Source organism: Hyaena hyaena, unplaced genomic scaffold (assembly GCF_003009895.1).
Source record: "Hyaena hyaena isolate Hyena2069 unplaced genomic scaffold, ASM300989v1 scaffold_298, whole genome shotgun sequence".
In the NCBI taxonomy this organism is placed as follows: Eukaryota; Metazoa; Chordata; class Mammalia; order Carnivora; family Hyaenidae; genus Hyaena; species Hyaena hyaena.
In genome coordinates this window covers 327,730-355,395 of record NW_024080927.1, presented here as the reverse complement: position 1 = coordinate 355,395, position 27,666 = coordinate 327,730, and the positions used below count along the sequence as shown (strand labels likewise).

General features: G+C 35.6%; 1 protein-coding gene across 1 annotated transcript in view; it reads left to right on the top strand.

The window, feature by feature from the left end:
• The window catches only part of MED13 (mediator complex subunit 13), a 113,104-nt gene that overhangs the window by 33,405 nt on the left and 52,033 nt on the right, over positions 1–27,666 (top strand). The window contains exons 4-9 of the mRNA XM_039247318.1: positions 1,220–1,365; positions 2,160–2,357; positions 4,234–4,428; positions 5,017–5,179; positions 5,368–5,478; positions 17,745–18,428. Of these exons, the coding sequence (XP_039103249.1) occupies positions 1,220–1,365; positions 2,160–2,357; positions 4,234–4,428; positions 5,017–5,179; positions 5,368–5,478; positions 17,745–18,428 (1,497 nt within the window). The remainder of the gene's footprint in view (positions 1–1,219; positions 1,366–2,159; positions 2,358–4,233; positions 4,429–5,016; positions 5,180–5,367; positions 5,479–17,744; positions 18,429–27,666) is intronic.

Here is a 27,666-nt window from a genome sequence, read left to right as displayed (position 1 = left end):
TCCCTCTCTCTCTGACCCTCCCCTGCTCACGCTGTCTCTCTCTCTCTCTCTCCTAGAAATAAATAAAACACTAAAAAAAAAATTGTTGTGTCCTTGACTTCTCCAGAATTAATTCAAGAGGGCTTGAATTACTATCTCCGATAGGCTTTTAGTTTATTAATGGTTATATTTTTTAAAAAACTGGTTCTTTAAGACAAATTCTTAAGATAAATGTGTGGAGAAGAGATAAGAAAAGTAGATTATTCTTAATGTACAGTCTTCTGGGCCATTTGTCCTTCCTAAATTTTATCATAAGGATACATTGCTTTCCTCTTGGGAGCTTTGATTTTCCCAGCCATATCTAAATTTCATAAGATGCTCTGCATACAACTTTGATTCTAGGATACCTTCAACTGTAAGACCCATCATTGCTTTAAAATACCTTATTGGGAATCAGGGGAGGGCAGTACATTAAATGCTTGACTAATAGGGGGCCGCCTGGGTGGCTCAGTTGGTTAAGTGTCCGGCTTCGGCTCAGGTCATGATCTCATGGCTCGTGGGTTCGAGCCCCGCTTCAGGCTCTGTGCTGACTGCCAGCTCAGAGCCTGGAGCCTGTTTCAGACTCTGTGTCTCCCTCTCTCTGACCCTCCCCTGTTTATGCTCTCTCTCTCAGAAATAAATAAATAAAACATTAAAAAAAATGCTTGACTAATGGTATGCAGCCCAGTTTCAGAAATAATAAAATGAGAAAATATAGTTGTATTTAATTTCTTATATGGAAGAGAAAAAAAATACAAAGATAAAAAATAGGTCATCCTTCTGTTGCACGCCTAGATTTTTTTTTTTTTCACCAAGGGAACCTTTTGTTTTTTAAAAAATTGAGACTATACCATTTTGGTAGCCTACCCTTTCCATTTAACTCACTCCACTTTTACTCCACCTATACTTATTTTGGTGGCTATACTATAATGGTATGTGTGGATGTACCTAACTTGTTTACTGATTCCTTTATTTACAGCTTTTTCTGCTATAAACAGTGCTGTGAAGAACATTTCTTAAAACTAAATCTTGCCTCATATCTGTGATTTTGTTATTTTTCCCCTTCAGATGATGAAGTAGAGTTTCTAGGTTAAAGAGAATGTGCATTTTTGTAGTATAACTTATTAATAAAGAAAAGCAAGTTAACTTATTTTTTTGGCTATTAATCATCACTAAAATATAACTTTTTCTTCTCTATTAGTGAACACTTGTCCTGCTCTTTCACCTTTTTCTTGCATGGAGACAGCAATGTTTGTACCAGTGTGGAAATTAACCAACATCAACCTGTATACCTTCTTAGCGAAGAGCATATCACCCTTGCTCAGCAGTCTAATAGCCCATTTCAAGGTAGATTATTTTATTGGCTTAGATATTTCATTTGTTTCAGGAAAATTCTTATTGCAATTAATAATCTTAAATTTTGGTATTAATGAGATTTCCCCTGAATCTTTAGCCTACTGATAATTCTAATGTAGTTTATTTTCTTCTTCCCTATTAGAGTTTTAAGTAAATGAAATAAGTTTTTTAATAAAAATATTATTTAAAAAATTCTGTACATGAATGGTAGGGTATTTTAAAGTATTCTTTTAAATAGCATTTATGTTTTAAAAAGCATGTTCATGTTTTCAAAGTCCTCTTGTGTGTGCAGTCACATAAACCATTTTTAACCTTCGTACACAGCGACTTTAATAATATTTATACAAGATTGCTGATTTATTTTTTAAGGACTGGCAATGTGTTCTTGTTTTAATTCTGAACCCAGTATTTGCTTTTTTAAAATTTACGTGGCAGTATATAATAAGTATATACATGCACACATGCACACAGTTTTTTTCTCAAATTGCTCTTTCTTACTGGAAATCAAGAGAAGTTGAAGGATATACATATGTCCCCAGCTCATATTGAAATTCTTTCCATGTGAGATTTTTGAGTGAACAGAATTTTAAGATTTTATAATAAATTCAGTATTGTACTTTATCTTCACTATAATGAAGTATAATGAATTAATTTTTCTCTAGAATGATCATTTTGGGTTTCCTTTTCTTTTTTAGAATTGCATAATTACTTGTCAAGCTATTCGGTGTGATCTTATTTGATGTAACAGTCTTCAGTTACTTACTTCGTGTCTCTTCGGTTTCTAGTAATCTTAAGCCCATTTGGACTAAATGGCACACTCACAGGACAAGCATTCAAGATGTCTGATTCAGCTACAAAAAAATTGATTGGTGAATGGAAACAATTCTATCCTATCTCATCTTGCTTAAAGGAGTTGTCTGAAGAAAAACAGGAAGATATGGATTGGGAAGATGATTCTTTAGCTGCAGTAGAAGTTCTTGTTGGTATGGATTCTGAATATTAATTCTAAGGGGAAAATATGTGACTGTATGTATTAGTTAGATTTTGTTGAATAATGAACAATTCTAATCCCTCAGTGGCTTTCAACATTAAACATTTATTTCTCCTTTATTTTCTCCTCACATTACGTAAAGGCTGGAGCTTGGTTGTGGTTTGGCTCCTTGTATCTTCTCATTCTGCAACCTAGGTTCAGTGAATACCTAGTATCTGGGACATGCTGTTCATACAAGAACAAAGAAATAATAAGGACTGAGTGTAACCATTTAAGTGTATTTAAAGCTTCTGCTAGGATGATATGTATGTTACATTTCATTTCTTCACACTCCATTAGACAGAACTAGTCACTTTGCCATGCCAAAGTCATTGGGACAAGGAAACATATTCCACCTAGAGGTAAGCTTGCTACAGGTGGGAAGAAAATAATTGTGAATAACATTTGAAGCTGGAAAGATGACAACCTGTGTTATGTAGTATTTTCTCATTTCTTAAAACTGTTGACTCTGATAACTTTTAAAACGTAGAAAACGTAAGTAAAGATCTTGTGGCTTTTATCTGCTCTTCCCAGTTTTTTTCATATGGGCTCTACTCTGTGTCTTCTTATTCAGGGACCCAGACTAACAAAGTAAACTATGTTTGGGATATGCTAATCTTGCGGCAAAGGACAGAAAACAGAGAGGCTGTACTAATATTGCCAGCACATTTAAAGCTATGTTGGGATCTGGTCTATATCACATGCAGGTCACACAGCCAGGCCTAACAATGGGGTGTAGATGGGAGGTTGTGGGGAATGTATAATTGAGCAGATAATTAGTATTAGAATCTGCAACAATATTTAATGGAATCATATGGGAATGTTATATATATGAAGATTGCCTTATTTGAGGTTTTTTAATAAAAAGAATACCATTATTCAATTTCAGTAAATACATTTCTACCAGAGTAGTTGTTACAAAACCAGAAACAAAGCATAAACATATTAGGTTTTCATAAAAAGAGGTATATAAAGAAGAAAGCAGAATATGGCCCATAATTCTTGTTTTTTTTTTAATATTTATTTTTGAGAGAGAACAAGTCGGGGAGGCAGAGAGAGAGGGAGATAGAGAATCTAAAGCAGCCTCCATGCTGTCAGTGCAGAGCCTGACATGGGGCTTGATCTCATGAACCATGAGATCACGACCTGAACCGAAGTCAGAAGCTTGACTGAACAAGCCACCCGTGTGCCCCTGGTCCATAACTGAGTGCCCAGAATACCTTTTTTTAAACTTAAAAATTCTTTAAAAATTTTTTTTAATTTTAATTTTTTTTAATGTTTATTTTATCTTTGAGAGGAAGAGAGAGAGAGACAGAGTGCAAGTGGAGGTGGGGCAGAGACAGGGAGACAGGGGATCCAAAGCATGCTCTGAGCTGTCAGCACAGAGCCTGACGTGGGGCTTGAAACCACAAGCTGTGAGATCATGACCTGAGCCGAAGTTGGACGCTCAGCGGACTGAGCGACTCAGGCACCCCTGAACTTAAAAATTCTTTGAAAGTAATACACATTATAATTTGTCAAATTTGCAAATAAAGATTTAAAAGTAATATACACTCATGGTTAGAAAATCCAAAAATGAAAAGAGAAAGCTGCTTTCTTCTCTCTCTGAAGGTAAGCATTGAAGGTATTAAGAGCTTCTCCTGGTTTCTTCCAGAAAAATTTTATGCTAAAAGGAGCATATATTTTTAAAAATATATTAAATATATTTTAATTTTATTTAAACATTTTGTGATCATATTATATGTATTTTTCCATTATAGTACTTTTCAATGAAACTAATCCCACTACAATCACAGTGGTGATTCTTGCCCATCATTTTTTCCTTTCAGCTGGTGTCCGAATGGTCTACCCGGCATGCTTTGTTCTAGTCCCTCAGTCAGACATTCCCACTCCTAGCTCTGTGGGGTCCTCTCATTGTTCAGCTTCTTGCTTGGGTGTCCACCAAGTGCCTGCTTCCACAAGAGATCCTGCTATGTCTTCAGTTACTCTTACACCACCTACATCTCCTGAGGAAGTCCAAACAGGTATTGTACTGATCTGTTTAATTAGCACTAGTTATAAATCTGTTATTTTGAATACATCAAGACTTAAAAATTGTTTTGAAGTAATTTGAGACTTACGGAAGCATTTGCATGTACAATACAAAGAACTCCCTCATTTAGGTTCCCATACTGTAAGCATTTGTTCCATCACCCTTTCTAGATGTACACATTCATTATCCAATGATAATGTCTTTTTGTGAACCATTTGAGAATAAGCTACAGACATGATGCCCCATTACGCCTAAGTACTCTGTATTTCCCAAACATAGGAACACTCTCCTATATAACTACCATTTAATACTCTAAGTCAGGAAGTCAACATTGATACAACACTACCATCAAGTTTACATCCTCTGTTAGGATTTTTCACTTTCTGTGTTTTAAATAAAGGAACATGCTTTTTTGCCTCAAAATATAAGTAGGCATATCAGATAACAGTGGAGTAGGTTGTATCACAAGTTAACAAGCCAAAAAAAAAAAAAAAAAACCCACACCCCAACACACTCCAATAATGTTACTTTAAATCTACTTTTATTTTCCTATAGCCTATTCTTTTTGGTTTGTTTTCAGTTGATCCTCAGTCAGCCCAGAAGTGGGTCAAATTTTCTTCAGTATCTGATGGCTTCAACTCTGATAGTACTAGCCACCATGGTGGGAAAATACCCAGAAAATTAGCAAATCATGTGGTGGATAGAGTTTGGCAAGAATGCAATATGAACAGAGCACAGAACAAGTATGTGTTTTCATTTTCAAGTTTAAAAATTGCATGTTGGTAGTTTCTAAATAGGAGATGTTTAAAGTATAAACAGTCATTTGTGGCTTTAATGTAAAAAATTGATTTTTAAAAATTCGATTTTAATGCTTCATTCATGGTTATAGGAAACTATGAATTCTAAAGAATTTTATAATTTCACATCTTAGGAGGAAATATTCAGCTTCATCAGGTGGTCTGTCTGAAGAAGAGATACCTGATAAAATAGCATCCTGGGATTTTGTTGAAGCCACACAAAGAACAAATTGCAGCTGTTTGAGGTAGTTCCCTCCCCCATCCCCAGTTGATTGATGCTTGTATATGTGTGTGCAGCAGCTTCTAATTCTACTTTATACTTACGTCTCAATTTGAGCTAGCTTACCTAAACACTGTGTTAGGATTGTTTTCAAAAGAAACTTCGGGGAGAAAAAAAAAATTAATGATTTGGAACTGATTTTGCAAGTACATACAAATGTATGCCATAGTCCTTACAGTTACGAAAGGTGAACTGTGAAGGCTTGGTTTTACAGCTAAATAAAAGAGAATTTTATACTGGATTATGGTATATGTAGTATCTATAAGGTAAAAGGCACAGAAGTCTCTTGAAAAGAGTTCATAGATGGCACTCGGCTGGAGAAATTTCTCCCGTGGATTCTCATAAAAAAGGTGATAATACTAGATGAAAGTTTCTATAATCCTGTTTATAGTAAATATGGTATTGGGTTTTGTGCAGCAATTTCTTATAACATCCTTTTGGGCAAATTATAGGTGAAATGCTGAAATAAGATCAGAAAATACGATTCTGCAAGGGACTGGAGCTGTACTATAAAAATACAAGCTTTCTAACAGACTACATTTGTTAAAGATTGGTAGAAGAATGGATGAACTTGGAATTCTTTTGGCAATTGTATTTATATATTGGAGATTTTGATGAGATATGGTTATCTGAGGCATTTGTATTATATTGCCTGGAGTTTATTAATTTATTCTAAAATGAAAGATATGCTTTTGCATCTTGTAAAAAAAAAAAAAAATAATGGCATTGACATCTCTTACCAGAACCTGTGAGCTAATAGTTGGCCACTCTCTTGTCACAGATGTGAGCCAAAGGAATTGAATACCTGTATGTTAGGGCCAAGGTTTTTCTTAAATTAGCTCTGTTTGAATACTGTGACAGACTCTGAAGTGCTCTGCTATGTTTTTGTGTAGATTAAATGTATTTACATAAGATTCTTTGGATTAGAAACTATAATTTAATGTCTGACAACTTTCTTAAAAACTTTTCTCTTTTGCTGATAGATTGTAATAAAAATATGGGTAGATTAGTTCTTGTTTAACAGTTTAAAATGGTTAAATACCGCAGCCACTTGGGCAGGGGAGACCCAAATCTAGTCTTAAAATGTAGAGCTCCATGACATATTTGTCTGAGACCAGAGATCAGTAAACTGTGATCCATTGGTCACATTTGGCTCATGGCCTGTTATCTTATCCTATGGCCTGTGAGCTGAAAGTGACTTGTACATTTTAAATAGTTGGAAAAAAAAAAATCAAAGAATAATTTGTGCATGTGAAACTTACATGAAAGTCAAATTTTAATGTCCATAAAGATTTATTGGAACAGAGCCACATCTGTTCATTTACATGTCAGCTATGGCTCCTTTCACAGAATTGAATAGCTGCAACACAGACTATATGGCCTCTGGAGCCTAAAATATTTGCCATCTGGTCCTTCACAGAAAAAGTTTGCCAGTTTCTGGTCTAAGACCAGTAGGATGCTTAAATGAAATTAGGCTTTTCTTTTCATATATTGGCATTTTTATCAAAAAGCAATTCTTTTTTAGTTGCTAACCTAGACTTTTGTTTTATTCTTTTTTTAACATGTAGGTTTTAGGTATATTTGTCTAAAATGGTTTTAGGATGGGGCACCTGGGTGGCTCAGTCAGTTAAGCATCTGACTCTTGATTTCAGCTCAGGTCTTAATCTCATGGTTGTGGGATCAAGCCCCGCGTCATGCTCTGCACTGACAGTGTGGAGTCAGCTTGGAATTCTCTCTCTCTTTCTCTCTCTCTCTCTCTCTCCCCTTCCCACACTCACATATACTCTCAAAATAAACATTTTTTAAAAATGGTTTTAGAAGAAGACACTGAAAATGCATATTGGTAAGTCTAAGTTTAAATTTAATTCCTGGTCTCTAAGCTGACCTTTAATTCCTGAAAACTTAACTTTGTCTCATATTTCCAGAAATTCCTCCCAGGCATAGGGGGATTTGATATAATGAAATTTTGTATAATCTATATGACTTATTTTGGTAAATTTGCCCCTCTAGGAAATAAGTGTTTTTAATCTTTTACTTCCCTCCCCCCACTGTTGTATTTTGTAATTTTAATTCCCCTCCACTTCCCTCAAATCAGATTCTCTTGTTTAATTCTTCAATAATACTTAAAATAGACTTTGAGCCACCATATGTGAGTATCATATGCTGCCATAAAATATAGGAAGTAGGGCACATATTGACAACTGGCTGGGCTTGCTAGTCAGCCAGTTTGCTGTCAGATCTATCCCTGCCTTTTCCATACTTGTTCTATATCACAGGGGATTGTGTTTCCTAGGCTCTTTTGCTTTTTATGTGTGTTTTCTGTGTTTTTGCCCCCAGCTGTATCGAGCTATAATTGACAGATAACATTGTGTAAGTTTAAAGTGATGATTTGACTAGGCCCACTTGCTTTCTGGATTTGGCTAAGGTAGGCACTAACAAAAGATTGGTTGATGAGATGAGGAAAGAAGCTGGCATATTTCCCTACTCTTCTTTGAGCCAAGTCTAGTAGTTCTGTGTCCCATTAATAGTCTCTTCTTCTGTGGTCCACTGAGCAGATCACACTAAGGTTGTAACACCATCCCAGGTTTCTTTGATCTGGTGATAGATACTATTTTCGTTTTACTGTCCTTTTAGTCCTAGAAGTCATAGAAACTCTCGGCTGTTGGTAGTGTGTGATTTGCCGTGCTTTCCTCTTTTTTTGTAACTGATTATCTGTAGTGAATTTCCTGTGTAGGACAGGACTGGATCCTGGTTGATATGTTGACTTTCTCTTAGAAGTTGATTTTTAAAAAAATTGAATAGTTATATAAGCAATTTGCATTAGTATATGTGATTTGAAGAAATTTAAATTGTATAAGTAGAGCAGAAGTTACCCATGACCACTCTTAATCTCTCTATTCTCTCTTCCTAGAATTGACTACTTACCAATAAGGTATTATCTTTCCATGGTTTTTCTGTTGTTTTGTATGTGTATGTGTTTTTCTCTCAACACACAGATAACAATACTGATGTATTTGACAGCTTATATTTTTCACTTAATGTGCCTTAGGTCTTTCCATTCTAGTTACTTGTAGATCTGCCATATTATTTTTAAGAACTTCTTGGTATTTTACTGAACGGAAGGTACCCCATACTGTTCTTAATCATTCAGGTTTGATGGACAAATAGGTTTTTTCCAAAATATTTTTGTGTTTACTTTTATAAAAATAATAATTCTTTGACTATTAATTATTTAGACTTTTTTGAACACTTGTTCTGTGATAGGAGATGTCTTAGGCTCAGATACACTAGTAAGCAAAGCTCCTGCTATTACAAAGCCTATACATTAATGGGAAAGATAATACTCTAAAAAACAGATTTTTTGATCTTTTTAAAAACTTTAGGAGTGATGCAGTGCTAGGAAGGAAAGAAATGAAGTGGGTGATGTGATACAAAGTTGGTGGAGAGGAGGCTATAAATACTTTTGTAAATTCAAGAAGATTCTACCACTGTTACTCCCACTTTTTACATATAGGAGTGCTGTTTTTTCTTGTGCTTTCACTGATCTGAGAACTGTCCTCAAAATTATATTTTTTCTTATAGTAAGTGAAAAGCGTAAGATTGCTTCAGTTGTCAATTTTCACTTTTTTATTGAAATTAAGCTTTAGTCTGGTAGAATGTTCTTGAGAAAATAAGCATTTGACAAGCTATATAAATATAAAGTGATACAATAAATTCCAAATGTTAACACTGAAATACTAGGACATTTAATCAATAGGAAAAAATCTAAAGGGATCATTCTGTTGGATTTTGCTTTAAAAACACAACTTCTTTTTTAGGGCAGTTCCCCAAATTGGTTGAGTTCTATTATGAAATTCAGTTGCTTTCTTTAAAGGAGACAAGCTTTAAGGAAACTGTCTATATAGAAGAAAGGGGTTGTGACTTAATGTTACCAAAATTTTAGAGAGTTACTTCTATTAGTGTATGTCCCAAATCAATACTTTCTTGTCCCAAATTAATAGTTTCTTACCCTTATGGAAGGGTAAATGAATCTATGGCTGTATCCCTTTTGCATCCCTTATATACTTGGAATACAATTCACCTCAGGTTATTGGAGATATTATCTCTCATTAATAATGCCTTGTATAACTTGATCAGTTCTTAAACTTTTGGTCTCATCACTCATCTGTGGTCTCAAAAATTATTGAGGACCCAAAGTGCTTTTATTTATGTGGATTACATATATGTATGTCTATTTTAGCAAAATAAAAAAAAAATTTAGTGTTTTTATTTATTTTTGAAAGAGTGCAAGCAGGGGAGGGGCAAAGAGACAGGGATACACAGAATCTGAAGCAGGCTCCAGGCTCTGAGCTGTCAGCACAGAGCCTGATAATGGGGCTCGAATCCATGAACCTGAGATTGGGACCTGAGACAAAAGTCGGATGCTTACCGACTGAGCCACCCAGGCACTCCTATTTTAGCAAAATTTTAAAGCTCTATTAAATTTATTTAAAAAACAACAAACCCAGTACATATTAACATAAATAAAATACTTCTATAGAAATCAACTATATTTTCCAAAACAAAAATTAGAAGAGTGGCACTGTTTTAACAGTTTTGCAAATCTTTTCAATGTTGAACTTAATAGAGGATAATCTGGATTCTCCAATGCTTCTACAATCAACCTTTTGTGTATATTGTCTTAGTTGAACTACATGAAGAAAATCCAGGCTCACATAGCTATGCATTTGGAAAAGGCAACAGTATTTTAGTACTTTTTCAGGTAATTGTGGATATTCTTTGATACTACACCAAAATTTCACAATTGGTAGTTTCTTAAAGGTTAGTTTTAATGTGTAATCTGAAGCCATATTAATTAAATTCTTGTACTGCATAACTGAATGGATCTTTTACTTATGAATGATTTTGTAACATCATTTATCATTTGGAAAATACCAATTCATGGCATTATGCAGATCCTCTGTGTGTTGGCACATTTTGTTTTGTGGCGTTAAAAAAAATTGCATTCATTAGTATCACCAATGATCCCACCAGAAAAATCTTTTCAGTATGGGAAGCTGTGAAGCTTACTGTCAGATACAATTTTCCAAATTCAAAAGCTTGCATAAAAGCTCACATTTCATTATTCTTCCTTAAAATGACACTCATTTTATTCATTTTGAGACCCAAATAACCAAGTCTGCCAAATAATCAAATCTAGGTAACTGAGGCTTATCAATTATTGTTGTGTTTTTTGTTTTTCTCTTTTTTTTAGTTATTTTGAGAGCAAGAAAGAGAGAGACAGAGTGTGGGGCGGGGTGGGGAGGGGGCAGAGGGAGAGAGAATCCCAAGCAGGTTCCGCATTGTCAGCGCACATCCTAGTGCAGGGCTCAAACTAACCAACCGGGAGATTACAACCTGAGCCAAAATCAAGAATCAGATACTTAATCACCTGGCCATCTAGGCACTGCTCCGTGAAAATAGTGTTACATTGCGGCTCCTGGGTCGCTCAGTCAGTTACACATCCGACTTGAGCTTAGGTCGTGATCTCACGGTTTGTGAGTTAAAGCCCTATGTCAGACTATGTGCTGACAGCTCAGAGCTTGGAGCCTGCTTCAGATTCTGTGTCTCCCTCTCTCTGCCCCTCTCCTGCTTGCGCTCTCACACACTCTCTCTCTCAAAGATAAGTAAACATTAAAAAATTTTTAAAAAGTTGGGGAGGAAAAAATATTAGTAAAAAAGAAAGAAAACAGTGTTCCATTAAAAAGGCTGTTTAAGCTTACAACTCATTTATATAAAGGCTTTTCCATAAATCAGCCATTGTTTTATAATATGTAGCAGAGGGGCACCTAGGTGGCTTAGTTGGTTGAGCATCCAACTTTGGCTAAGGTTGTGATGTCACGGTTTATGAGTTTGGACCCTGCATAGGGCTCTCTTGCTGTCATTATGGAGTTGCTTCGGATCCTCTGTCCCTTCCCAGCTTATGATCTCTCTCTCAAAAGGAAAACTAAAAATAAACATTTATAATATGTAGCAGAAATCTTTTTATGTACTTCTTTTTTGAGTTTTTATTCTTTAAATAAACTCCATACCCATTATGAGATTAGAATTCATGACCCTGAGATCAAGAGTTGCATGCTCTACGAACTGAGCCAGCCAGGCACCCCAAGTCTTTTTAGATAGAATATGAAAAGCTGTGTATGCAGGGGCGCCTGGGTGTCTCGGCTGAGTGTCTGACTTCAGCTCAAGTCATGATCTCATAGTTCATGAGTTTGAGCTTCATGTCAGGCTCTGTGCTGACAGCTCAGAGCCTGGAGCCTGCTTCAGTTTCTGTGTCTTCCTCTCTCTCTCTGCCCCTCCCCCACTCACACTCTGTCTCTCTGTCAAAAATAAATATTAAAAAAAAAATAGCGGTGTATGCAGAGATTGAAACTTACTAAAAAATCATTCTTAGTGTCTTGAAGGACATTCTTTAAAACAATTTTTTTTACTGTTTTTATTTTTTATTTTCGAGAGAAACAGAGTATGAGCCCAGGAGGGTCAGAGATGGAGGGAGACACAAAATCCGAAGCAGGCTTCAAGTTCTGAGCTGTCAGAACAGAGACTGATGTGGGGCTGAAGCCCATGAACTGCAAGATCATGACCTGAGCTGAAGTCAGAACGCTTAACTGACTGAGCCACACAGGGTCCCCTCTTGAACGACGTTCTATTTTTGTTTTTGTTTTTTAATTTAAAAAAACTTTTTTAATGTTTATTTTTGAGAGAGAGAGAGAGACAGAATCCAAAGCAGCTCCGGGCTTTGAGCTGTCAGCACAGAGCCTGATACAGGGCTTGAACTCACAAACCACCAGATCATGACCTGAGCCAAAGTTGGATGGCCAGCTGATTGAGCTACCCAGGTGCCTTGAAGGACATTCTTAAGTGAAAATGACTTTTCAAAAAATTGAGTATATGGTGGTAAAGAACAAAGTACTACTACTAATAGTACCACTGCCTTGATTTGAGATCTGTTGCCAAAAATTTTACTGTCCATTGCTTTTGTAACATTGTTAAATATCAACATTATGAAAAAGGCAAATAATGTTTTATGCTATTTTGATGGTGGTTTGGACCCCATACAACCCTAAAAGAGTTCACGGACCATACTTTGAGGACTTTTGTGGTAGACACTAAAATATTTGAATAATAACTGTCATAATGCCTGCTTACTCCCACCTCCTTATTCTGCTTCCCCTATCGCCTAATTTTTCCTTTGCTCTCCTTTCCCTTTCCTGCTGTTATTGTTGACTATCTTCTTTTTTTCTTTTAGCTGGCTGAGTAGTTACTCTATTTTAATTCTTGTTAATATCTCATTTGCTTTCTGTGAAGTCTAAAGCTAATTTTTGTATCTCTGCATTCTTTATGGAACAGAGAAGGACCTTAGGACAGTTCAATCTTGCTCCAGTTATTTTCCATTTCGTTACTTTTTGCATTTTAGTTCTACCTTATCTGTTGTGAAAAATTTCAGATTTGCAGAGAAGTAAGAAAGTTGGACAGTGCTCTCCTGTATATCAGCCATCCATATTTACTTACTACATTTGCTTCATCTAGACCTATTTTACTGAAAATTTTTAAAAATTTTAACATTTTATTGAACTTGATTCATCTAAAAGGATTATTCTAGATTGCCTGGGTGGCTCAGTAGGTGGAGCATCTGACTCTTGATTTCACCACAGGTCATGATCTCAGGGTTCTGAGATTGAGCCCTGCTTTAGGCTCCACATTGAGCATGGAGCCTGTTTGAGATTCTCTCTCTCTCTGCCCCTCCCCAAATTTCTCCCTCTCTCCCTCTCAAAAAAAAAGTTTCTCTTTTTTACAGTGAATGGGGGGATGCATTTCCTTAGAAAGTAATGTGATTCTTGTCATTGAAAGTATTCAAAGAGGATGATCAGCAAAGGGATTATTCCTACATTGGAATAACCAACTGCTCATTTTTAAATGCTATTTAAAAGTATTTTTATGCTATTTAAAAATTCAAATAATCACATGAAATAAAAGCTGTGAGTTCTTGCTCCTATGTACTTAGGATCTGCCTATCTACTTTCTTTTCATACAAATGGCATTCTGCTATGTATGCTGTTCTGCAACTTGGTGCTTTTTTTTTTAATTTTATTTTTGGTTTAGTTTTTAATTTATATCAAAGTTAGTTAGTATATAGTGCAATAATGATTTTAGGAGTAGATTGCAGTAATTCATCCCCTATGTGTAACACCCAGTGCTCATCCCCAGCAAGTGTTTTCCTTAATGCCCCTCATCCATTTAGCCCATCCTCCCACCCACAACTCCTCCAGCAACCCTCAGTTTGTTTTCTTTTTAAAAAAATTTTTTTTTAATGTTTTATTTATTTCTAGGAGAGAGAGAGAGCGTGAGCAGGGGAGGGTCAGAGAGAGAGGGAGTGACAGACTCTGAAACAGGCTCCAGGCTCTGAGCTGGCAGTCAGCACAGAGCCCGACACGGGGCTCGAACCCACAAACCGTGAGATCATGACCTAAGCGAAAGTCGGACGCTTAACTGACTAAGCCACCCAGGCGCCCCACTACAATTTTAAAGATAAATAATGTAATTACCAAAAACCATTGGATTGTGTACTTTGAGAGGATGAATTGTCTTGTATGAATTATATCTCAGTAAAGCTATACTGAAAAAAAAAAAGGCAAAATGAAGGCATTGTCAGACTTAAAAAGCTGAAAGAATTTATTATTAGCAGACCCACATTGCAGGAAATGTTAAAAGNGAACCGTGAGATCATGACCCAAGCGAAAGTCGGACGCTTAACCGACTAAGCCACCCAGGCGCCCCCTCAGTTTGTTTTCTTTATTTAAGAGTTATTATACTTTGTCCCTCTCCTTGTTTTTATATTATTTTTGCTTCTCTTCCCTTATGTTCATCTGTTTTGTATCTTAAATTCCATATATGAGTGAAGTCATACGATACTCTTCTTCTGACCGAATAATTTCACTTAGCATAATTCTCTCTGGTTACATCCACATAGTTGGAAATGGAAAGATCTCATTCTTTTTGATTGCCGATAATACTCCTGTGTGTGTGTGTGTGTGTGTGTGTGTGTATTTATATATATACCACATCTTTATCCATTCATCCGTTGATGGACATTTGGGCTCTTTCCATACTTTGGCTATTGCCAATAGCGCTGCTATAAAAATTGGAGTTTGAAACAGCACACCTGTATCTCTTGGATACATACCTAATAGTGCAATTGCTGAGTCACAGGGTAGTTCTGTTTTTGCATTCCCACTAGCAGTGCAAAAGAGATCCTCTCCAACATCATTTGTTGCCTGAGTTGTTCATTTTAGCCATTCTGACTGATGTGAGTTGGTATCTCATTGTGGTTTTAATTTGTATTTACCTGATGATGAGTGATGTTGAACATTTTTTCATGTGTCTGTTAGACATCAGGATATCTTCTTTGGAGAAGTGTCTATTCATGTCTTTTGTCCATTTCTTCACTGTATTATTTGATATTTAGGTGTTGAGTTTGATAAGTTCTTTATAGATTTTGGAGCTTTTTTGGATAAATAGTAATCCTGGGTATTTTTCTGTGTTAGCACATATAAATCCGTTCTATTTTTCTTTTCTTTTTTTTTTTTTAAAGTTTATTTATATATTTTGAGAGATAGAAAGGGAGAGACAGAATCCTAAGCAGGCCCTGCGCTGTTAGCACCATGGGACTCAAACTCACAAACTGTGAGATCATCACCTGAGCTGAGTTCAACAGTTGGATGCTTAACCAACTGAGCCACCCAGATGCCCCTCTATTTTTTCTTTTAAGTTTATACTACTACATAATACTGTGAAGGTATAATACTTTATTTTTGAGAGACAGAGAGAAACAGTGTAAGAGCAGAGAGAGAGGGAGACACAGAATCCAAAGGAGGCTCCAGGCTCTGAGCTCTGAGCCTGATGTAGGGATCAAACCCACAAACCGTGAGATATGACCTGAGCCGAAGTTGGAAGCTCAGCTGACTGAGCCACCCAGGCACTCCTTGCTGAAGATTTTTAAAGCAAATCTTAACTATCATTTCACTCCTACCTCAGTATGCAACTCTAATATTTTAATTCTGTTATTAATTGATAATATTCTGTTAATATTTTTTATAGAACTATAATTCCATTATCAGACCTAGTAAAAAGAATAGTATTTTCTTGGTATCATCTGATAGCCTCTACAGATTGTTTCAGAATGTCTTTTTGAAAAATATAATGTCTGTGTAGTTGATTGTTTGGCGAGGATCCAGACAAGGGGTAACCTTGGTTGATAAGTCTTCTGTGTCTCTCTTGTAATCGCCCACCCCATTTTTAGGACATTGGCATGCTTGGGAAAACTAGGTCAGGTGTCCTGTGGAATGTCTCATATTCTATATTTCTCAAATTTGTCATATATTGTATTTTGTTCTATTAGTGTCAGTTAATTTCTTTATCTCTTGCATTTCTGTAAATGGAAGTTAGCTCTAGAGCTGTGCTGTCTAGTCCTAGCAGTGTTAGTAACCATTAGTGGATATTTTAAATTAAAGCATTTGGATTTAAAAACAGTTAAAAATTCAGCTTCTCAGTTGCACTGGCCATATTTCCGGTCTTCAGGAGCCACATATAGAACATTTCTGTCATCAAAGTGTTTTTGGACAGGGCTGATTGAGAGGCTTAATGAATTCAGGTTCAGTATTTTTGATGAAACCACTTCACAGGTGGTGCTGTGTTGCACATCAGAAGACACATGTCTGGTTATTCCACTTTTAATAATTTGTTGAGATGGAGAAGGTAGTGGTCAGCCTGACTCTTCATTGTAAAGCTTACCATGTTTAGCATGAATAAAGACAATTTTTCTTCTTCCTTTGAAATCTTTAATCTTTCTTTTTCTTGACTTATTACATTGGCTTAAACTTTTGATAAAATTATTGAATAGAAATGTTGAGTTAGTATTCTTGCTTTGTTCCCAGTTTTAGGGATAAGTTATTCAGTCTTTCATCATTAAGTATGATATTAGTGTAGTTTTTCATAGATGTTCTTTATCAGATTAAGATTAGTGTTTGATTTTTGACTTTTTTAGTGATGAATTATATGTTGAATTTTGTCATGTTTTTATGTATTAGTTGAGATAATTATATGTTTTTTCTCTTTTCTGTTAATGTAGTGAATAATACTGGTTCCTATTGAATGTTATACTTTACATTCCTGGGACATGTTTTAACTTCACATTCATCCAAATTTTTTTTTCTAGTTTCTTAGTTAAAAAAATATACATCACTACCAGTTTAGCTTGGAAATCTCAAAGTGCACAGTATTTTTACTATGCTGAAAGAAATCTTAAACTCTGAACAAAATTACTCGATTTTTAGGTATAAGTTTTAAGTTTTTCAGTTTAGAAATTGCTTCCCATTATGAGGGAGAAAATTTTCTTTAGACATTTTGTTTTCTTTTTCTAGTTAGCAGATTTCGTTCTGTAGTGGTAAGCCTTGGGAGAAGGAAGGTAGATAAGGTGTGGGGCCCATTAGTCAGTTGCAGTGCTATCCAGAATGATTAACTTCGTTTCTATACAGTAAGTTTTCTAAATGGTTGCTATAGGATTGTAGATGATTACTGAGCTCAGCCAAGCCATTGATTTACAGGTACATTCATAAATAAATAAATTTCAGACCTTTTTAAACCCAACTTTACCTTAACTAGAATTTTGTCTCTTGATTCAGATGCTAAAATATTTAGGTTATGTAAGTAAACCGTCTTTGGCTGTCTGATCACATAGCTCATTTAGAGCAGAATAGAATTGGCTCTTAGGAGTCATTCTGCAGTTCTTAGCTTTAGGTTGCTCAACCAAGTATTTTTTATTATTTTTTATTAGAAATTGCTTTTTAATGTTTATTTTTCTGGGGGGGAGTGCGTGCACAAGTGAGTGAGGGGCAGAGAGAGACCCATAATTTGAATGGGGGTCCAGGCTCTGAGCTGTCAGTACAGAGCTGAATGAGGGGATTGAACCCACAAACCATGAGATCATGTCCTGAACTGAAGTTGGATGCTTAACCAACTGAGCCACCCAGGTACTCGAAAGTAATTTTTTACATGTAAATTCAAATAATTTTACTCCTAGATTTATATGTAAAAAAGAATGATATATAGAATGTGTGATAGTGTTTACTTGTGTACTCTGATGTATTAATGACACTATAAACCTTTTATTAAACCTTTCTTTTAACTTTTTAGGCACAAAAATCTCAAACCAAGAAATCCTGGACAACAGGGACAGGCACCATCTTTAAGTCAGCAACAACAAGTACTTCCTAAGCACAAAACCAATGAAAAACAAGAAAAGAGTGAAAAACCACAGAAACGCCCCTTGACTCCTTTTCACCATCGTGTTTCTATTAGTGATGATGTTGGCATGGATGCAGATTCAGCTAGCCAAAGACTTGTGATCTCCGCTCCAGACAGTCAAGTGAGATTTTCAAACATCCGAACTAACGATGTAGCAAAGACTCCTCAGATGCATGGCACCGAAATGGCAAATTCACCTCAACCACCCCCACTTAGTCCTCACCCGTGTGATGTGGTTGATGAAGGAGTAACTAAAACACCTTCAACTCCTCAAAGTCAACATTTTTATCAAATGCCAACACCAGATCCGTTGGTTCCTTCTAAACCAATGGAAGATAGGATAGACAGTTTATCTCAGTCTTTCCCATCTCAGTTCCAGGAAGCTGTAGAACCTACAATATATGTTGGTACAGCAGTAAACTTGGAAGAAGATGAAGCTAATCTAGCCTGGAAATATTACAAGGTCCCAAAGAAAAAAGATGTAGAGTTTTTGCCTCCTCAACTTCCAAGTGATAAATTCAAGGATGATCCAGTTGGACCTTTTGGACAGGAAAGTGTAACATCAGTTACAGAGTATGTATTTTTCTAATAGTCACTATTATAATTTAAGGGTGGAAATGATGTAAGCTCTTAATACTAGAACTCCAGAATTGGCTTCAGGGTAGGATTTACAATAATAAATCCTTTAAATACTAGTTTTGCATAATTTCTTTACTGTGTTTTTTCCTCAGGGAAACTCTTTATTATGAAATATTTTAGTCACAAAAAAGTGGAGAAAATAATAGCACTTATCCATCAAACAACTTAAGGATTTTGAATATCATTAGAACTCCTATGTACTGTTTTTTTTCCCTCCATTCTTCCTGCCTCTGTCCTAAATTTGGTGTTTATCATTTCTGTACGTGTTTTTATACATGCAGTTCTAATTAATTCATTTTAATTGCTTTATAGCATTTGTTATGAATATATATAATTTATCTACTGTCTTAAAGAGAGACAGTTTGGTTACTTTCAGTTTTTTCCAGTTATATAGGATGTTCTAGTGAACTTTTTGTACACATTTCCTTGTGCACATATGTAAGATTTCTCCAGGGAATACATCTCAAAGTGGAATTACGGAGCCATGGGGTTTGTCCACATTGGGCATTAAGGGTCATTGCCAAGTTGGCTCTCCAGCTATGCCAGTTTACACCTTCATCAACCAGCAGAGTATGATAATGATATTTTCATCAGTATTTGTTATTATGAGCCTTCAATTTGGCTAATTTTTTATATGCAGAATGTCATCTTACTGTCTTAATACATGTTGTCAAGATTCCCAGTGAGATTAAGCATCATTTAATGTGTTCTTTGGGCATTTAGATTTTCTCTTCTGTGAATTGTCTGTATACCCTGTCTTTAAGTCCATTCCCTGCCCCCCCCAATTCTTTGCATTTTCTTTCTATAAATCTTTAAAAAAATTTTTTAAATTAAAAGCATTTTTAATGTTTATTTAATTTTTTTAAAATGTGTATTTATTTTTGAGAGAGAGTGTGAGCAGGGGAGGAGCAGAGAGAGGGGGAGACACAGAATCCAAAGCAGGCTTCCAGACTCTGAGCAGTCAGCACAGAGCCCAAAGCCAGGACTCAAACTCGTGAACTATGGGATCTGACCTGAGCCAAAGTCAGGACATTTAACCTAATGAGCCACCCAGGTGACCCCTGGCTGTTAGAAAATAGTATCCCCTTCTTAATGTTCTGTAACTTTTTAAAAATCTTTTTCTTTACTATGCTGCTTCTCATCACATTTATCTATTTATTTATTATTAAAAAATTTTTTTTAAATTATTGAGACAGAAACAGAACATGAGTGGGGGAGGGGCAGAGAGAGAGAGGGAGACACAGAATCTGAAGCAGGCTCCAGGCTGTGAGCTGTCAGCACAGAGCCAGATGTGGGGCTCGAACCCACGAGCTGTGAGATCATGACCTGAGCTGAAGTCAGACACTTAACTGACTGAGGCAACCAGATACCTCTCTCATCACATTTTTGAAATATAATTATTGTTTCATTGTACACATTTTAGAATGAAGGAATGGGGGAGCTGGTTGTTTAGTTTATACTATGTATTAATTTCATACACTACTTTATGATAATATGGTTGGGATATTTTGGAGGGGAAACCTGGTGCCTAAAATTGCAGAATGAGGAGGATCTTGGGTCTTCACCAGGTAGCTTATTCATTTTTTTAGAAAAGGAACCCTTTTGTTCCTCCATTTTCAACTGTTACTTTTCATTTCTGTGTAGAGATACAGGTTCATATCTTCTCTGAGTTTTTTGGGCATTTTGGTTCTCTTGTTTATATAGGTTGCCATTACCCCCTCTTTCATATTCTAGGCCGTGACCTTTCTCTGCTGTGTTTTACTGATTTTGATTTTCCCTGAGACTAAGTAAAATGTTTGTCCCATTTGTAGCCTTTCTTTCATTTTCCCTACTGTTAAAGATTTATTCTCTTACAATATTTCTTATTATCTTAGTAAACCTGTGTACCTTATCTGGCTCTTTGAATCTTAAGAGTATTCTAGTATGTTTTTTTTTTGCTTTTGTTTTTTTTTTAGTTAAAATTAATCTGGATTTGAAATTTAGGGACCTTCAGGGTCCCCTTTGATCATGGAAAACAACTAGCTTATTTAACAGGAAGTCTCTTGAAAGCAAATGATATCTTGGAAATAAGTCTTAAAAGATCTTAATATTATTTGTGCTGGATATAATATAAAAGTCCTGAGCTAGTGCCTGAAACTGCTATTGGTCTTCTTGTTTCTGTACTTCTCCTATACATATATTCTCTACACAGTAGAGTTTTTGTTGTAAGTTAAATGTTGCATTACTCATTTGCTGAAAACCCTTCAGCAGTTTCCTTTTACATTTAGAATAAAATCCAAACCCTTTTTCCTCATCTGTAAGCTCTACCCAGTTTCCTGTCTAGTTCTTGTTTGCTTTCAGGTTTCTTCAAAGCTCATTCCAAATGGCCTTTAGTATTGTATTACAGATGGGGGAAACATCTCACCCCTTCTTATTCAGTCCTGCTGAAAAGTTACCTTCTTAGGAGTTATTTTCTTGACCATTTTATCTAACCTATGGCTTTTCTTCACTCCCCAAATCACTACCTACCTGTTCACTACTTTCATTTTTTCCTTATATCATCCTGTATCATCTGAAATCATATTACATATTGGTTAATGATCTTTTCCCTGTTAAAATGTGAGTGCTATGAAGGCAGGGGCTTTCTGTCTTGTTTACTGCTATGTTCCTCCAGAATATACACACAGACACAAACATCCCTACAACAATTCTATGCCCATAGTGGACATTCAGCAGAAGTTTGGATAAATGAAACAACAGTATGTTCCTACAGTTACTTTATGATTTTAGAACTTGTTTTCTTTCTAGATTATATTTTCTTATTTAGTGTAAAAAAGTGTAGGGTTAAGGACGAAAAGTGGTATTATGAATTTTTTTAAAAAACTTAAAGGGTGAGTTTATCGTCACATTACATTCATAAGATCCAAGAATTCTAGCCATAACTTTAAATAATGCACTTGTATACATGAGCATCTGTAGGTAAAATGAAATGAAGGTCTCTTAGTAGTTAGGGGGTGCTAGGGTGGCTCAGTTGGTTACATATCTGACTTCTGGCTCAGATCGTGATCTCATGGTTTGTGAGTTTGAGCCCTGCATCAGGCTCAGATTCAGATTCTGTGCCACCCTCTCTCTCTGCCCCTCTCCCACTTGTGCTCGCTTGCTTTCTCTCAAAAATAAACAAACATTAAAAAAAGGTTAATATATTTGAAAGCGCCTGGGTGGCTAAGTGGTTAAGTGTCCGACTTTGGCTCAGGTCATGATCTCATAGGTTCATGAGTTGAAGTCCTGCATTGGGCTCTTTACTGTCAGTTCAGGGCCTGCTTTAGATCCTGTTTCCCTCTCTTTCGGCCCGTTCCCTGCTTGTCTGTTCATATGTGCCGCACTTGATCTCAAAAATAAACCTTTTTTTAAAAGTTAATACAATTTAACCTTAGAATCTGTTTTGAAATTGTTTGACATTTTTCTCATTGAATAAGAACGAGAAGAAGTATAATATTGAAAGGTAGCATGCAGAGTAGAATGGTGCTGGGTCATGATTATGTAAATTAAGGAAATAACATGCTTCCACTTGTTCCTGGTCACCTTTTTTTTTTTTTTTTTTTTTGCTTCATGAAAAGAAAAGACTGAATAAAAGGGTTTATTTTTATTTTTTTATTTTTTTTAATTCTGTGTCTCACGTGAGTAATGTTTTAGTTTAGTTACACTAGTTACTAAAAATGTGTATTGTGTTACAATGTACTTTTGGATACAAACCTTTATTATAGTAGTAGATTAGAGTGTGGAAAAACTTCAACTGTCACAGGTTTAGTTGCTTGTTAAAAGAACTAAAACATTTATAGAATATAATTGTTCTATATTTGATAGGTTAGAAGTTTTTTGGTTTTATGTTTTAATCATCGGAATGATTATGTCCTTGTAGTTCTCTTATATGGCATTAGTTCTCAGTTGGGGCAATTTTTTACTCCCCCACTCATACATTCAGGTGACATTTGACAGCATTAAGAGACAATTTAGATTGTCACAACTGGGAGTTTGCTACTGGCACACTAGTTAAAGGATCTTTCATAGTTAAAAGTATCTTGTTTGGATAACTTAGTGATTCGGGTACATACCATTAATATTACTTGAGATAGGATGTGATGAGGATCTTCACTCAGCTGATGTCCCCTGTCATAAAATAAATTTTATGAAATTATAAATGCCATCTCTTGATGGCATTTAAACAACCATCTTGGATTCTTTATAGAAGTATTGTAGAAGTTTAAGGATAGAATATGATCCAACCTTTTCTAGTCAGAATAGTCCAGTCAGAAGCCTAGATTGCTTTATATAATAAATTTCCTGGTAAATTTCTATCTGTTTTTCATACTCTTGAGTTTATAAAGTGTATTTAAATATATGATAGTTAATTAGGGAGCTGTGGCAACTCCTGCATTCTTTCATCCTTTGGAACATTATCTTTTTTAAATTTCTATTCTTCAAATATCTGTTTTATCAGTTTGAATAAGACTGAAGTTTCTCTAATATTCAGGATGCTGTAAGGCATTGTTCAAGTATAAAATGAATTTGGTCCTGGCCCTAAATGAAATTGTAATCCAGTGGAAACTCACATTTTCTGATAGAAGCATACATAAAATATATTAAGGATGGAGAACTAGAGTGAAGAATAATTTAATTTATGAAGATCCAAAAGTTTTATGTACTTTGGTATGGATCGATTATATGGTGTTGCTTAGTAGTTTGCTATGTCATGATGAGAAATGAGACCTGAAAAGGGGGGTAGGGCTATATAATGGAATAAAAAAATATTGTTTATAAAATACTGTTTTTGAGCTTACGTATTTTCCTTGAGATGATAGGGGCACTGTTGCACATTTTTTTGAAGTAGGTAAAATAACAGGGTTTTGGAAATTAAAGATTTTAGAAATATTAACCAAGTATCATTATTGAAAGATAATTTGAAATGAAGAGATATATATGTATGAAAGGACATCAGTTTAGACTCTTGAATGGCTCAGATACAAGGTGATACAGGGCCCTAGGAAATTAGAGATTGTAGGGATGTGTGGATTTTGTAGGTAAATAGTACAGTAAGGGAGTAACAGGAGAGTTAAAGACCAGCATATTTATTTTATGAGGGAAAGAGGAGGAAAACTACTACCCTTTTACTCACTTTACACGAAATTAAGATTTATGTAATTTTTATAATTTTTTTTAAAGTACAAGAAATTGTTAATCCCCTGTTATCTCGAAGGAGAGGGATTGGGAAATTTATATGTTGAACTATGCCTTTGTATACAATATGATTTATTTTTTATTTATTTAATTTTTTTAAATGTTTATTTTTCTGAGAGAGCAAGCAAGCGTGCAGGGGTTAGGAAGGGGCAGAGAGAGAGGGAGACACATAATCCAAAGCATGCTCCAGGCTCTGAGCTGTCAACACAGCCTGATGCGGGGCTCAAACCCACAAGCCATGAGTTGGTGACCTGAGCCAAAGTAGGACACTTAACCAACTGAGCCACCCAGGTGCCCTACTGTACAATATGACTTTTATTTTTTTTAATATTTTTATTTATTTCTAGGAGAGAGAGAGACCGCATGAGTAGGGGAGGGTCAGAGTGAGAGGGAGACACAGACTCTGAAATAGGTTCCGGGCTCTGAGCTGGCAGTCAGCACAGAGCCCGACGTGGGGCTTGAACCCATGAACCGCGAGATCATGACCTAAGCGAAAGTCGGACGCTTAACCGACTAAGCCACCCAGGTGCCCCATGACTTTTAAATATGTGCTTGTAGGGGTGCCTGAGTGGCTCAGTCGGTTGAGTGTCCTACTTTGGCTCAGGTCATGATGTTGCAGTTTGTGGGTTTAAGCCCCGTGTTGAGCCCTGTGCTGACAGCTCAGAGCCTGGAGCCAGCTTTGATTCTGTGTCTCACTCTCTCTGACTCTCCCCTGCTCATGCTTTCTCAAAATAAATAAACATTAAACAAATTTAAATATGTATTTGTATTACATACACTTTGTAAATATTTTTTAAAAATCTTTTTAAAGTTTATTTATTTTGAGAGAGAGAAAGTGTGAGTAGGGTGGGGGAAGAGAGAATCCCAAGCAGGCTTCTTACTGTTAGCTCAGAGCATGATGCGGGGCTGGAACTCCTAAGCCTAAATCAAGAATCAGACAAGAGTCAGATGCTCAACCGACTGAGCCACACGTGTCTCAACGATGTAAATTTGTGAATTCAGTTTGAGGAGCCTTCCGAAAGATTCTATGAGGCATTTGTGGCCATGTATCTGAAGCTTAAGAGAGGACACTATTAACTCAGTTGGAGTAAATACATAATACAGAAATAGGCAAGAATCTTATCAGCAGAAATTTAAAAAGAAACATTTTTTTAATAAACATTTTGTAGGTGTGCTTTTTTAGAATGATGGAGGAGAAATTTGTTTCATTCATGTTAAATGAAAAATCACTTTCCATTTGGTATAAATAAAAGAAGTTTTCCATTGATTGCTGTTAAAGAGTGGTACTGTGCTTCCATAATAGGTAGATAAACAAAAGAAAGCAGTATTCTTAGTTTTTCTAGTGAGTTTTAGATGGTGATGGCTGATTAACGAGTACAGACTAAAAGGATACATCATTTCTAAACATTTCCCCTTATTCTTAGACTGCCATGTGCCACAGTTGATGCCAGACTTTTCAGCAACTACTTTATTTTTTCCCTTAGTTTATTGTCAAATTGGTTTACATATAACACCCAGTGCTTTCAGCAGCTACTTTAAAGCAAAATTCTGTTTCTAATTTCTTAGAAGTTTAGTTTGGGGTGGGGCGCCTGGGTGCCTTGCTTAGTCGGTTAAGTGTCCGACTTTCGCTTAGGTCATGATCTCGCGGTTCGTGGGTTTGAGCCCTGCATCGGGCTCTGTGCTGACTGCCAGCCCAGAGCCTGGAGCCTGTTTCAATCTGTGACTCCCTCTCTCTCTGACCCTCCCCTGCTCACGCTGTCTCTCTCTCTCCTAGAAATAAATAAAAAATTAAAAAAAAATTTAGTTTGGGGAGAGAGAGGTTGGGGTGGATCATAGTATATCCTACATACTGGATATACACATCTGTGGCAACATCTTTTTGCTTCTAATTATTTTTAGTTTCTTTATTGGTTAATGCTAGCATCTGTTTTAGAATAGTGGCTTGTAAGACCTTCTAAGCTTTTGGGGTATCTGGGTGGCTCAGTCGGTTCATGGTTCCAAGCCCGACATCAGACTCTGATGACAGCTCATCTGGAGCCTGCTTCAGATTCTGTGTTCCTCTCTCTCTGCACCTCTCCCACTGGCACCCTGGTGTTCTCTTTCTCCCTCTTTCTCTCTCTCAAAAAAAAAAAAATTAAAAAACTTTTAAGCTTTATAAGTTTTAAAGATAGCAAAGTTTCTGCAAAGTAATGTTACAGTTTTTGAAATAATCATTTTTCAAGGGTTAGCACTTAATTCTAGTAGTATTTGTGATTGCTTAAAATAGTCTTCTATTTTGACTCAGAGGGAAACATTTCTAAACCCTAAGCAGAGAAAGAACTATACTTGAGCATAATTTTATCATATCTTGTTCTATAGTAAGGCTACATCTGGATATCTTTTAAGTATAGTGTTCATCAGTAGAACTGGGTCCTATGTTGCATTAGTGATATACCTGATTTTTATATTGTATATATTTCACAGTTACTGAGTGTATTATTTGATCTCTAAAAGATAGTTTCTAGTTATTTTGTTTCATAGGAGTCAATGATGAAATAAACTTGTTTTGATTTATTGTAATCTAAATCTTTTAAGTCTTGATATCTTAATACAATAAAGCTATTCTTATGGCTAGCTTGACTCAGTTTAAGGATTGATTCTGAATAGTGGACATGGTACCAGGAAAGGTACCATTAAAGAAAATAGAGGATTTTTGATATTTATTAAATTCATTTGTTCCCTAACATTTCCTTCTATAGCTTTATCTCCGTCTATAATTGTCAATCCTAAAATACTATTGTATCTTGTCTGGAAGAATTTTTATTGAATAAAGGTCTAAAAGCATGTGCTACTCTAAGCCATGTTAAATTCTCTACACGTATATTTCAGGACAGAATATTACTGTTATCATAGTAAAAGGAAAGAGATACAGTTAATGAATAACAAACATAATTTCAATTTGCTTTGGGCTTTGCAAAGCTTTCTGTTCATTGCTGTACCTAATTCTCTTCTAGTTTGTCTGTATTTAGCTCTATATCTATTGAAACTATCTCTGTAGTTTGACTCTATGCGGAGGTTTATTTTAGAAAAGGAGAGGTGTTATTCCTGTTTCACAAAAGTATATATGTATATATATACATATATATGTATACATATATGTATACATATATATGTATATATATACATATATACTATATGATGATAGTGATGAGATAACTTTGAGTTTTTAATCTGGCATCTTTTAAAAAAAATCACAGTTTTTTCTATTATCAGTTTTAAATATAGAAAGATGTATAATGTAAATAATTTATATTTAAAATATGTTGTGACTTGATACTCAAGATATTACTGACGACATTTAAATTATTTGCATATCCCAATGTCTGTGAGAACCATTCAATAAAATAACAAATTGTCTTTAGGCACCGCATTTGGTTTACTCATTTTTATTCTTAATAGAGCCTTGTGCAGGAGCATTGGTCCTTTTAATGTTACTGCACACTAGTTTAACTACCTATGTAAACAGTGTGGCAGTGTTCCTGCTTCTGCCAGAGGACAACTTAATGTGAAAAACAGAGTTGTTTTATTCACCTCTACACAGTGTAGTAGTGTCTTTTAGGTTGGTGGGGAGGGAGGAGGAGTGGGATCTTAACACTTTTCTCCTATGAATAGTTACTTGAATATGCATACTTAAAATCTTTCCAGCCTTAACTTTGCTACCATGTTACCTTAGCAAACCATTTCTTTCTGCATAATTTGCACATCACAGTCCGCATACTCTTCATTTTCTGTCTTATTAGGTTAATTTAATTATTGAATAAGAAAATGTATGTCAAAGTAGATAGAGAAACTACTTTGGAGAGATTTATGTTAGTGTCTAATAGTTGAGCAAACAGTTTTGGTCTAATATGGTAGGTACAATGCTACTCTTTAGGAAATATCTGTCCATTCATTTATAGAACAGAAGTATTCTAACAAT